The following is a 13,676-nucleotide window of genomic DNA, read 5'->3' as shown; positions in this document are numbered from 1 at the left end:
ATTTTATATTAATAAAATAACACTATCTTTAAAAAAAATAAGCACTATTGTATATAATTATTCATGATTTGTATAAGAGGAGAGGTAAGTTAAAAAGACAAAAAAAAGACACAAAATAGCTTTCATCTATGTTTTTTTATCATTGTATTCCCTAAATTAGAAAAGAAATTAAGTACGTAAAAAATATAATTTAAATATTAAAAATACTCGGTATATGAAGAATCGTAGTAAATTAACTTGTATGAAATAAAAAATGATAAAATTTATAATAAAAAATTTTAAAAACTTAAATAATAGGAACAAAATAAAAATATAAAAAATATAGTACAATAACGAAAAACAATATTTTATAGTTTGTAAAAAAGTCAAAGAATAGAAATAATATAGGAGAAAAAAAGTATTATAGATTGAAAGATAAATTTATAAAAAAAAATGAGATTTTGTTTTAGCATATATGACTTTTTATAATGAATAAGTTATAAAATATAAGAATAAGTAAAATAAAAAAGAAAAGAATGAATTTGTACTTTTTTTTAATAAATTAAAGAAATATTCAAAACTACATAATTAATGCTTGAAATATAACTATTTGACAATAAAATTACAATGATATATTAATAGAAATATTAGATTTGATATTAAAATAAAAATATAAACAATGAATAAAAATATGAAATTTAAAATTAAAATATTTTTTTATCAAGGAATGAAACGAAGAGAAATTTCTAGTAAACAATAACTCAAGCATTAACGTGACAATAAAATTGAATCAAATAACAAATATTTAAACTAATTAAATTAAATAATTAATACAATAAATTAATTATAATTGTTTGGGTCAATAAAATAAGTTAAATAAATAAAAAATATATGCCATGTAAAAATTATACCACATTTAAGAATTATTAATTAAAATACATAAAACAAAAAAATTAATACAAATTAAAAGGATATTTATTTATTCTTGTCAAATAAAATAATTAATATAATTTATTTAATATAATTAATTAGTTATAGTTAAATAAAATATTAAATATTAGATATTTATCTCAATTAAAATAAATAAATAATTAATTATACCGCTTTTAAAAATCAGTAATCAACATATATAAGATGAAAAAAATCAATGCAAATTAAAATAAACTTAATTTATTTATTTTAGTCAAATTAAATAATTAATATAATTAATTAGTCATAACTAGTTAATATGGTCTAAAAATATTAAATAATTTAATATTTATCTCAATCAAAGAATATATTTAAATAAATCAAATAAAATAAATAAAAAAATACATTCAAAAGCATGCAAATTAAACCTTTATTAATAATTTGAAATTTCAAATCTTTTTAGTTTCAAATTTCGAAACTAATTTCAAATTTGAAAATTGAGTTTGTTTCAGGTGATATTAAAAAAATAAATTAAATACATAAAATATAAAATTTAAATGATCAAATTATCAAATTTAATAAAAATTTTATAAAATTAGTTGATTTATTTAAAATTGTAATATTAAAAGATTTTAAAAATTAAATGAAGAATCAATCCAAAATTCTCAAAATCAATTCTTATTATAAATTGGTCCACTTTTAATGTTTGTCTAATTATATATATGTATTGTCTATTAAGTATATCGGTATTATAAAATTTGACATATAAATATATTGGAAAAGTATAGGTACCAATATATTATTCGTCAACTTCTGTCAACTCTTATTTATATTTGTGTTTTATGGAAGTGTGTTCATAGATGTGTCTAATAATTAATATATTTTAAATATATATATAAAGAGACACATTTAGAAAATATATCTATAAAGACACTTCTATTAAACACAGTTATAAAAAAATATTTTTATTAGACACATCCACGAACATACTTCTATGAAACATAATTATAAATAAAAATTGGTAGAAATTGACAGATATGCTGTTAGTAACGTAACCGAAATATATTTGATTTGGTCTTATTTTCTTACACGAGTATAAAAACTTGGGATTTCGATCAATATATTATTTAGTTTAGATTTGATTAGATTATTGGATCGCCGTTTATGATTTTTATCTTATATCATTGAAAGCGGGCCAAAGATCCAGGGAGATGCTAATGATGATATTGAAACATGTAACCTAAATACCCGTCCAAAAAAAAAAACATGTAACCTAAATATAAATAGAATGAGAAAGTAATAGAAATACACAAAATCAAACTGAAACAGCAGCTAGCTATGCCGACTGACCATAATGATGCGGCCAGAGAGACAGAACTGGTCAGTTGCCCCACAGCAAGAACGCTGCAGCTGGCAGAGCTTTCGGAAGAGATGATAATGGAAATCTTGCTGAGGCTTCCGGCAAGGACGCTTGTTTCCTTAAGGAGTGTGTGCAGGTCCTGGAGAAACTTAATTTCCTCCCCTGACTTCACTCGCAACCACCTTCGTCGTTCATGCTTACACGACCCAAGCCTGACTCCGCTACGAATTGTTTGTTACAACAGTTGGCACTTCAGATCCAGTGGTGTTAGATACCACGGTATTGGAGTTGTCTCCTTACAGTCAATAATGGACAATCCTTCTGAAGCTACTAAAGTCGATTACTTCAGGGGACAACGCAACTACAGAATTGTTGGTTCCTGCCATGGATTGTTATGCTTTTTTGATGATCATGACTACCAGACCACGCATGGCATCTTGTGGAACCCCTGTACCGGATTCACATTCCAATCACCCCAAATCAGCGGTCAAACCTTCTCTTCTGGCTTTGGTTATGATCATCTCAGTGACAGCTACAAGCTTTTTGGAATTATAAGGAAGAAAGGGCCATCTGGTGTTGAATATAGTACCAGAATTTATACATTTGGATCAACTTCGTCGTGGAGAAGAATTGATGATAGCCCATTTGACCTACTTGGTATCCCAACTAACCACTTTTGTTTTTTTTGAACGAAGAGCTCAACACAACAAGTGGAACAAGAAAATAGCAAAATACGAACAAGTTAAGAAAATAAAAGAATAAAAGAAGAAGTAGATATCCCTTTGTCATCTCCGGCATTGCCATCAACAACAGAAGGGGTCTGCACCTAACCACTCATTGTAGTTCAGAAAAGACAATTTGATAATCTCCTCAACCCCTTTCCCTTTGTTCTGAAATATCCTCCGGTTCCGTTCCAACCATATGTTCCAAATGATCGCACAGAAGCACACCATCCACCTCTTACACTCTTGCTTTGTTTTTGAGTTCTCAGTCCAGCTTTGGAAGTGTTCCTTCACTGTACCTGGACAAGCCCAGTGCATTCTAACAAATGACAACCAAGCACACCAAACCTCCCAAGAAAAGCTACAACCAAGAAAGATATGGTGACCATATTCAACACCATTATTACATAACACACATAAATTATCTTCTTGGTGAATGACCCCAAGCCGACTCAGTCTTTTCTTCGTATTGACTATTCCAATCAGGGCAAACCAGACAAACAACTCTACCCTGGGAGGAACCAGGCCTTTCCAAATAGTCCTTGTGAAACTGTAGCTTGATATATCCGCCGGAACCATGTCCACCTGCAACACCTGCACAAATGAGTTATTTGAGAAAATTCCTTGTTTATCATATTTCCATACAACTCTATCCTCTCTCCCAGGATCAAGTTTAACCAGCCTCAGAGTGTTGTGAAGCTGGTTCACTAAATCCAACTCCCATTGGAATAATTCTCTCCTCCACTGAAAATTCCATATCCAGGCGAACCCATCCCAAAACCCACAATCCCCTATCATTGACCCTGTTTGGTTTGAAACTGAGAAGAGCCTTGGAAAGCGGTCTTTCAAGGAACCTCCCTGAATCCAGACATCCTCCCAAAATCGAGTTCTTCTCCCATCACCCACCTCCATGGACAACCCAGTAATCATCTTCTGCCTGAGTTCTTGATTCTTAAACTGTAGCTGACAAATATCCTTCCACGGACCTCCTCGAATAGGTAGTTCTTGGGATGATAGGAGCTCGTTTGGATTCAGGTTGTTACAGGAACAGACAACCTTCTTCCACAATGGACACTCCTCTTTAGAGAACCTCCACCACCATTTAAACAGCAGAGCTGAATTTCGTATCATGGCATCTCCAACCCCCAATCCACCTAGCTTTTTAGGAGTCTGAACCACTTCCCACTTTACCAAAGCCATTCCGCACTTACCATCCTCTTTACTCCATAGAAATCTCCTCTGCAAGGAAATTAGTTTCTCTGCAATAGCCTTAGGCATCTTATACAGGCTCAGATAATAAACCGGTAAGCTATTTAAAACAGCTTTGATAAGCACCAACTTACCGGCCTTATTTAGGATCTTGGCCTTCCAGAGGCTAAGCTTCTCCTCCACTTTATCTATTACTGGCTTCCATGTCTTGACCATCCTTGGGTTTGCTCCTAGCGATATGCCCAGATATTTAACTGGTAGATTGGCCTGCTTACATCCCAACACACTGCACATGCGTTGTACCCACTGCTCATCACAGTTAACAGGGATTAAGCTAGATTTATCAAAGTTTATACTTAGACCTGACATCAACTGAAAGCAACGAAGCAGCCTCCGATAGTTCCTGATTGTCTCTTCCTCAGGAGGACAGAATAAGACAGTATCATCTGCAAACTGTAGGTGCGACAGCTCAATATGATCTCTCCCAACCAGCAACGGCGATATGCGACCGTTCCTCACAGCCTCTCCAATCATCCTATGTAGAACATCAACAACAAGGACGAATAGAAAGGGGGATAGAGGATCCCCTTGTCGCAGGCCCCTTTCCATCTTGAACGGTTTGGACGGCGAGCCATTTATCAGCACTGACATAGAGGACGTGCTCACACACTCCATAACCCACCCCCTCCATCTTTGACCAAATCCCATCTTCTGTAAGACAAGGTCTACAAAGCTCCACTTGACCCTGTCATATGCTTTCTGGAAGTCAAGCTTTATTACTGCCGCTTTCTTCTTCCTCTGTTTGATCCATTGAACCGTTTCGCAAGCGATAAGAGCTCCGTCATGAATTTTACGACCCTTAACAAAAGCACTCTGTGTTTCACCTACTAATCCTGGCATGACACCTCTCATTCTCCTAACCAGCATCTTTGAAATTACCTTGTATACACACCCCACCATGCTAATCGGACGCAAATCTTTGATTTTCTTAGCACCAGTAAACTTGGGGGCCAACGCCACCCACGTGATATTAGCATCATGCGGCAGCCTTGAAGATTGGAAGAAGCCAAGTACCGCTGCCGTGAAATCCGAACCTATATCAGCCCAGCACTTCTTTATGAAGTTCATGTTGTAACCATCACATCCTGGAGCCTTGGACGATTCACAATCCCACACTGCCTCTTTAACCTCCTCAGGTGACGGTAGCATCTCTAGAGCACTAGAATCCTCCTCGCTAATCCTTTCCACTAGACCATCTCTGAACCCCATCTCAGGAGACCTCTCTTGATGATATAAGTCTTTATAAAACTCCCTTATGGCAATCTTAATCCTATCTTGATTCCTTATCAATCTACCATTAATGATTAAAGTATCAATCCTATTATTTCTCCGTCTGGCAGAAGCTAGGTTGTGGAAGTACCTCGTATTTTTATCCATGTCCTTCGCATGCCTCGACCTAGACATCTGCTTCCAATGTAATTCTTTCCTCACATACCATTTCTCGCAACAAGCCACTAGCGCCTTCCGTCTTGCCTCCACTGTCCCATCATAGCTCCCATTACTGACCATGTCATCAATCTTCTGGATCTCTTCCTCAAACTTCAGAATTTTCTTGTCCATATCACCAAAGTTGTCTCTATGCCATCTCCCCAAAGGAACCGTCAATGCCCTCAGTTTATCAGTGAATGGTATCTCACCCAACCCTCTCCATTCCTCCTTGACCATCCTTAAAAATCCTTCGTGAGTGAACCATGAATCCAGACTTCGGAACGGCCTCAGTCCGTTTCGCAGCCTCTTCTCTTCCACTATGATAGGGCAATGATCTGACAAGCCCCGTGGAGCACCTCTCAGGAAAGTCTCCGGAAATGCCTCAAGCCATTCCAAGCTAACCAAAGCTCTGTCAATACGACTGCACAACTGTCCTCTGAACCATGTAAACTTACGATCAGAAATCGGTAGATCCACCAAACCCATGTCATGTACCCAATTCTGATAATCTTGTGCCGACAAAGGTAAGGTTTCTAATCCTCGCCTTTCTTCCACTTGTCCAATCTCGTTGAAGTCTCCAAGAAAGCAACAGGCGCCTGGGCATAAACCAGCCATGTAACTCAGTTCCTCCCACACAACAAGTTTCTCATCTCTAGTGTGAGCACCATAAACCAAGAAAAATGCGCAGTTAATAGTATTCTGTGACAGTTCCCCTTCAACACATAGCCATCGCTCACCTTTATAGCAATTTCTTAGTTTAAAAAAGCCATCATCCCACATTAGTAACAACCCACCAGATGCACCAACAGACTCCACATACTCCCACCCCACACAACCGTTCCCCCATAAATTCACAACGTCAAACCATGTTACTGACTGCCTTTTAGTCTCAACCAAACCTAACATATCCAACCTATGCTTCCTCTTAAGTTCTTTCACCATTCTCAGCTTCCCATCACCACCTAACCCCCTAATATTCCATGAACTAATAATCATTTTAAAAGATTATTACACACCTTTTTAAAATTTTTGGGTCTGCTTCGTCTTGCTTTAGCTTTCTGTTTAGCTAATCTCTTTTTCCGAGCAATCTCTTCATTCTGTTCTTGAAGAATACTCATGATGTCATCTTCTTCATTGAGTAGCATTGCCCCAGATTCTTCTGCTAACTCCCATGTTTTTCGGTTTTCCAGCAGTTGTTCATCTAGGTTTCCATTCTCATTACTGCTGTCTTCGTCGTCCTCGTTGGCAAGTCCTTGTTCCTTTTTATTTTTGTCTTTGTCATTGTTTCCTTCATCCACGCTCTGGACCGGAAGATTTCTTGCATTAGCCGAGGCAATCCCCAGATCTTCCTTCGTTGAAACTGCATGATCATCACCAATTGCTTGCTGATATGCATCATTGGTGTGTCCGTCATCGTCCTTGGCCCCTTGAATCTCCTCCAACAGTGTAGCATCCCCATCCACCCTTTCAGCCCAGTTTTCGAACCTACCAGCCCCTGTCATCACCGCACTAGCTTCCCTTGCAGCCTTCCTGTCACCGGCCGTGTCTCCCATGCCCTTCGCACAACCAGCGAGCGCCCTGGTTCCAGCGCCCTCAGTCATCCTCCATCGCAGGCTTTTGCCACCGGTGGATTCGGCGCTGCCTTCTTCCACGTCTCGCACCGCATTCTTACTCTGCTCTGAGTCATCTTCCTCCCATCTGCACCCTTGACTCTGAGCTTCATCCCTTATATCGTGAAAGGCTCGGCACTCTTCATCTTCTCCCTTCCCGTGGTTCCTTGCATGGAGCTCCAACACACCGTGACTCCCTGACGGCGCAAAGGAATCACCAGCTACAATTCGCACCCCTTGCACCAGTCCGACCCGACCCGTAGCAGCCAGGTCCAGCCCAAGCCTGCAAGCGCGTGTGCCAGTCTCCGCCAAACCATCTGTTATTGAATTCGGGCCTCCTTGGCCCAATACATTCCTTATTTGCTTCTTGGCACAACTGTTCCATTCTGAAGGACCCACACATGCGTTAATGGGTTTAGCTCTTGGCAGCCCATTATGTTGGCCTGGATAGCTCCACGAAATTGTGAGCTCTGATTCTGTTTCATTATTGTGTCCCAATCCCACAAAATCTGTCCCGCCATCAATATGTCCATAAATGTGCTGATCCGTTACCGGAATTAGTTGATTAAGATTTAATTTGTCATAATTCCATTCGTTTAAAATGAACTCTGGAATTACTATTCTATCCTCATCTTCAACCTCCTGTCGTAACCTTTCCGTACATACCATCGCTGCCTGATCTTCGTGGCCAACCAATTTTGTAGAAGCAGCCGACGTTGTAACCTCAGCATCAGGGAGTGTAATTGTTGCTTTATTTAGGAGAACGCAAGCTACCTCTTTATCCGCCCGTTTTTCCATAGTACATTGCGAACTGTAGACTTCTTGTCCCACCTCTTTTACCAAGACTTCAAATCCACTGGTTCCAACATTGATATGGACCCATTCATTGATCACACCCATAACACAGGTATCAATAAGTACACGGCCGACACTAAACGAGGCGTACGATTCCGTCCCTGTATCACACCCAACCACCTCTCCCCATTGTTCACCGATCTTCTTGAAGGTATCCACTGTCCATATATGTAATGGGACCCCGAAACACTCTAACCATACTCTTCGAGATTCACTTTTTTCCGATTCATCCCACCTCCATACACCATGAAAAAATTGTAGCAGGCTATTCATTTTGAATGTGTATGTTTCTTCAGCATTCAAAACACTGTCGAACGTCAGCAGAGCCTTATAAGCTCCCAATTCTCGTACCTGAGTGACCTGCGGAAAGTTCTTCGCAACCATATCCTGCAACGACCTAAAGTCAATGGCCTTAGTTGTTCCACCAATTAGGCTTTTCTGCAGCCAGTTCAAGTTTTCTTTCGACACAGCTACTTCTAATTTCTTTGTTGATCCTTCCCCATTTGGATCTAGGATCTTCTTATCTTTTCTCACCTCCTTAGAACTACTAGTTGGGGCGACGGGAGCATCCTCATGTTCCCTTTGCGGCTGGCGGACACTTTCTTTTCGAGTGATACCTGCTGCCTGTATCTTCTTTGTGCCATTAGCAACCGACAGTCTCCTGTATTTTGCTTCTCCAACAAACACGACCTTACCTCTCAATCTCATACGATTCATCTCTGTTATTGCCTTCAACGCTCCTCCCCTCGTAGTGTACCGTATGAATGCAAAGATGTACAAACTACCATTTTTTTGCTTCCGAGATAGGTATATGTCATTTATACGTCCAGTCCAATTGAACAGTTGGAACAGTTCTCTCTTTGAAATGTCCTCTGGAAGGTTATCCAAGAAGATTGAAAAAGACTCCGTCTCCAAGCGATGATACTCTTCTCGATTCCAAACTCTAGGATCTCTAATCGGATTCCTAGATCTACCCCCCACTGTGTTTCCCACCCCATCTCTCACTCTCTCTCTCATATTTTTATGTGATGAGTTCCTATGATTTTTGAAAAAAAAAATGGAAAATGCTAGGTGCTTCCTTTTCTTAATGTAACGCTAAGAAAAGAATGTGATAACTAACCACTTTTGTATGGCAGAGAATGGGGTATTTTTCGGTAGTAGCAGAGCATGTACTATTAATTGGATTGTTAATCATGTGGTTCTTTATTTTGACTTGGGTAAAGAGACTTATGCTCATTTTACCCTGCCTGGTACGGATTCAAGTGATTTTCAATGCAAAAAGTTATGTGTTTTGAGAAACTGCCTTTCTGTTTGTTATGGGTATTCAAGAACACAACACTCAATTGTGTGGCAGATGAAAGAATATGGAGATGCTAAATCTTGGACTAAATTGGCAATGATTTCCTTCCGCGGCCTTGTTTCTCCCTTACAACCTCTTTATATCTCGGAAACTGATGTGCTTTTGGCCGTTTTTTCATCTTTCAAAATAGTTTTGTGTAACTTAAATGCTGGCAGCGTAGATTTTCCTGTGATTGACGGCATGGAGAAGAATCGTTATCTTTATCAAAGTGAAGGTTCTTGGATAGCTTATATCTACCATGAAAGCTTAGTTTCACCAAATGGTCTTCAAAGCAACTCATCCAAAATGCTGCTGCGCTTCTTCAAACCTCAAACCCAGGCCTATCGTCTCTTGGTGACGCCATTGCCGAATGACCAACTTTGTGATTGATGTTATCAAAATTATTTATCTGTGTACTGTGTTTATGTTTCAAAGAGAATTTACTGCTTTATGATAATTGTTTGATCTTCCCATTCTAGTCAAATAATTCTTTTAATAATCTTGGTATTATTATTCTTCCTTGCAAATCATTGGTCATAGTAATTTTACATCAATACTACTGTTTCGTGGAGAAGAAGGGCATGGGCAGGGATGGATATGTAGAAATGACCATAATTTACTTGCTTCATTTTGTTAATTAAGTTAAAAAAGAATAGTTCCTTAAATATCGATTAGGCATACGTATCTTACCATACGTTAAAATTAGTATAAAGTGGCACCTTGGTGATTTTCCATAACAAATTCAAACTATCTTCACTGTACTACTTGTGGTGATCGTTAAAGTAATTTATTTAATGTCAAAAATATTTGTTGCTAAGACCATAATAGCAAAGCAGTCGAATGATATATGGTCCAGCTTGCTCTCTCAACTGATACCATCCTAGAAGTATATCCGAAATCAGTAACAGGGGTGTTCATGAGTAGGGTAAAATCGGGTTTGTCCTAATTCAGACTCTAAATATATATTGAGTCTATTTTTTTAAATTTTAACTCGGTTCTAAATCTGATGAAACCTAACCATATTCGGACCACAATTATACCGGGTCCAAACCGAGTCTTTAAAACTTTAATAATAATTTATACAAAAACTTATTTATGATGCATTTATATATAAAGAAATTTGTTATCGAAAAGTTGATATCCATATTTGAATTTGAATTTGTCTATAAATTTTAATTTAATGCTTCTTTGATCTATTTTTTAATTCAACTAGTGTGATTAAAAATAAAACAATAAGTTTATAATTAATATAACATAATATTAAAATTAATTTAAAACATCTATATCTTTTTTAGTTCCTTTAGGATGCACATGGGTCGGGTGAAGCTGGGTTCGCCTTGACCCAGACTCAATCCAAAATAATGATCAAGTCTATTTTTGAGACTCTTACCTGATCCTAGACTCCTTAAAATCACACCAAATTAGTTCCTAAAATATTCAGGACTGGGCCGGATCTTCGGATTGAGTCGGACCATGTACATCCCTAATCAGTAGTGCTAGGAGGTCAACACATTTTGTAATGTATAACTATCAATTAGCTATCATTATTTTAATGGTGTGAGATTACACACTCTTTTTTTATTAGTTAAATATTGGCTAAATTTTAATAAAAATGCTCACAGTTTAGACTTTCTCTATCTCAAATCCCTCCGGGACCAAATCACTGCACCATTAAAATTTTATTAATTGAAATACTACTATTATCATATTAATTTCGGCTACCGATATGAATATGCTATTGTATCTACATAGTGTTTCTAAAATATTGCTTCAATCAATTTATAAGGAAACTTATGAAATGCAATTTAAGAAGCTAAACCGATTTGTCATCTGTCCTGTCTTATTCAATTTACCTAATGACATTCAGCTCAATATTCAGGTGATGAGATCTTCAGAGACTTGGCTTTAGTTGGTTCTCCTAACTCTTGGGTCAAGTTGGTAAAAATCATTGATACATAGTTGGTAATATTATGCTCATGCATTCAAGATTCTTAGGCTATAGAATACAAATACCACATTATGTTAAATTGTTTATCATTGACTGTATTCAAGATTGTAAATAGAGTGATGTATTATGTCTTCATCCTTTTAAACTACTTGTCTATTATTTTTTAAAAGATCATTTTTTTTCTTAAAAAATATTTTTTACATAATAAAAAAATAATAAAAAAATACTTTGTGTTAATAGTCAAATTAGTTCCTGAAAGATAAGATATCTTTTAAATTTATCTCTGAAAATTTTTTTTAATCAAATTGGTCCTTCAAAGATTACGAATTTGTCCTTCAGTTACTCCCCTCACAATTTTCGTCAATGATTAATGATATAAAATATTAACTGATAGCATACATAACATGTTTAATTTACTAAATCTATCAATTTAGTGACTAGATCATATTGGGAATATGATTTTTATAATTGAAAAAAATGACTAAATTAATAAATTTTCATAAATATATTTGGTCAATATCCAATTAAACATATCAGGTATTATATACGTTATCAATAAACTTTTTACAACATCAATCTTTGAAAAAATTGTTAATGGAATGACTGAAAGACAAATATGATTAATTCGTAATCTTTAAAAGATCAATTTGATTGAAAGATGAATTTAAAAAATACTTTATCTTTCATGGACTAATTTAAATATTTTTATATCCAAACGATTGATAAATAAAAAAATCTTTTTACCTGAGATAACTAAACATAAAATTAATTTTATATTTTTTAAAAATCTTGTAAAAAAATAATTAAAAAAATATTTTTTTAGAAATTCACCTAAATAAATCCTAAATATGGTATATATGAAAATAAAAGTTAGTTAATTTATTAGAAGTTTAATTAATTCGAATTATATATTTGTGAGTACAGTGAGGAGGAAAATAAATAAAAAAATATTTTATAAATATGCCATGTAAAAATTATAACATTTTTAAAAATTAATCAAAAGACACAAAATAAAATAAATTAATATAAATTAAAACAAAATTAATTTATTTATTTCAATCAAATTAAATCATTAATATAATTAATTAGTTATAATTAATTTGGTCAAAAAAATATTAAATATTTAATATTTATCCCAATCAAGTTAAATAAATAATTAGTTATGATATTTTTAAAACTTATTAATTATATAAGACGAAAAATTAATGAAATTTTAAATAAAATTAATTTATTTATTCCAGTCAAATCAAATAATTAATGTAATTGGTTAGTTATAGTTAATGTATTTTATAAAAAAATATATGCAATGTAAAAATTATAATACTTTTAAAAATTATTAATCAAAATACATAACATGAAAAAATTAATACAAATTTAAAAAATTATTTATTTATTCCAATCAAATCAAATAATTAATATAATTAATTAGTTAAAGGGAATTTGGTCAAACAAAATTTTAAAAATTTGATATTTATCTCAATCAAATTAAATAAATAATTAATTATACCCTTTTTAAAAATTAATAATCAATAGATATAAGACAAAAAAATTAATACAAATTAAAATAAAATTTATTTATTTATTCTAATCAAATAAAATAAGCAATGTAATTAATTAGTCATACTTAATATAGTCCAAAAAATATTAAATAATTTAATATTTATCTCAATCAAATTAATTAACATATTTAAATGAATCAAATAAAATAAATAAAAAAAATATATTCAAGAACATGCAACCTAAACATTTGTTAATAATTTGAAATTTCAAATCTTTCGTATGTTAGTAAAATTAGGATTAAGTTTTGGAAGAAGGAATACTTTAAAAATTTTAATAAAAAAATAAAAATTTGAATTATAATTTCATCTTAATTTTTAATCACTTAAATTTTAAATTTTAAATTATACACAATATTTTATTATTAGAATAGTTACTCATAAAATCTTATTCATTAAATTCATCAATTTAATATAAATTAAAACATATTAAATATTTGCAACAAAATGTCTTTTTTTGTTACAAAATATATTAAACTTTTACGATAAAATAATATTTTGTCACAAAACATATTGAACTTTTGTAATAAAATAACACATTTATAAAAAAGGAAAAATGGTTACAAAAATTAGAAAACTTTTATAACAAATTATCTTGTAGTTACAAAAGATTATTATTTTGTAATAATAATTAATTCTTGTTAGAAAATAACAATTTGTAACTATTTTAAAATTTGATAAAAAGAATTTGTTACAAATAT

The 13,676-nt window shown here is 33.9% G+C and overlaps 2 protein-coding genes across 2 annotated transcripts; both read left to right on the top strand.

Moving 5' to 3' along the window:
• Positions 1–2,226: 2,226 nt before the first annotated feature.
• On the top strand, positions 2,227–2,937 carry LOC130946116 (F-box/kelch-repeat protein At3g23880-like). The gene has a single exon (XM_057874795.1). It carries the CDS (start codon positions 2,227–2,229, stop codon positions 2,935–2,937), a length of 711 nt encoding a protein of 236 aa, XP_057730778.1.
• Positions 2,938–9,261: 6,324 nt separating this feature from the next.
• Positions 9,262–9,861, top strand: LOC130946114 (F-box/kelch-repeat protein At3g23880-like). Its single transcript, XM_057874794.1, has one exon. It carries the CDS (start codon positions 9,262–9,264, stop codon positions 9,859–9,861), a length of 600 nt encoding a protein of 199 aa, XP_057730777.1.
• Positions 9,862–13,676: the final 3,815 nt, after the last annotated feature.

This window comes from Arachis stenosperma, chromosome 8 (genome assembly GCF_014773155.1).
Source record: "Arachis stenosperma cultivar V10309 chromosome 8, arast.V10309.gnm1.PFL2, whole genome shotgun sequence".
Taxonomy (NCBI): domain Eukaryota; kingdom Viridiplantae; phylum Streptophyta; class Magnoliopsida; order Fabales; family Fabaceae; genus Arachis; species Arachis stenosperma.
The sequence above is the reverse complement of the archived record's forward strand: the minus strand, read 5'-3'. Positions and strand labels throughout refer to the sequence as shown.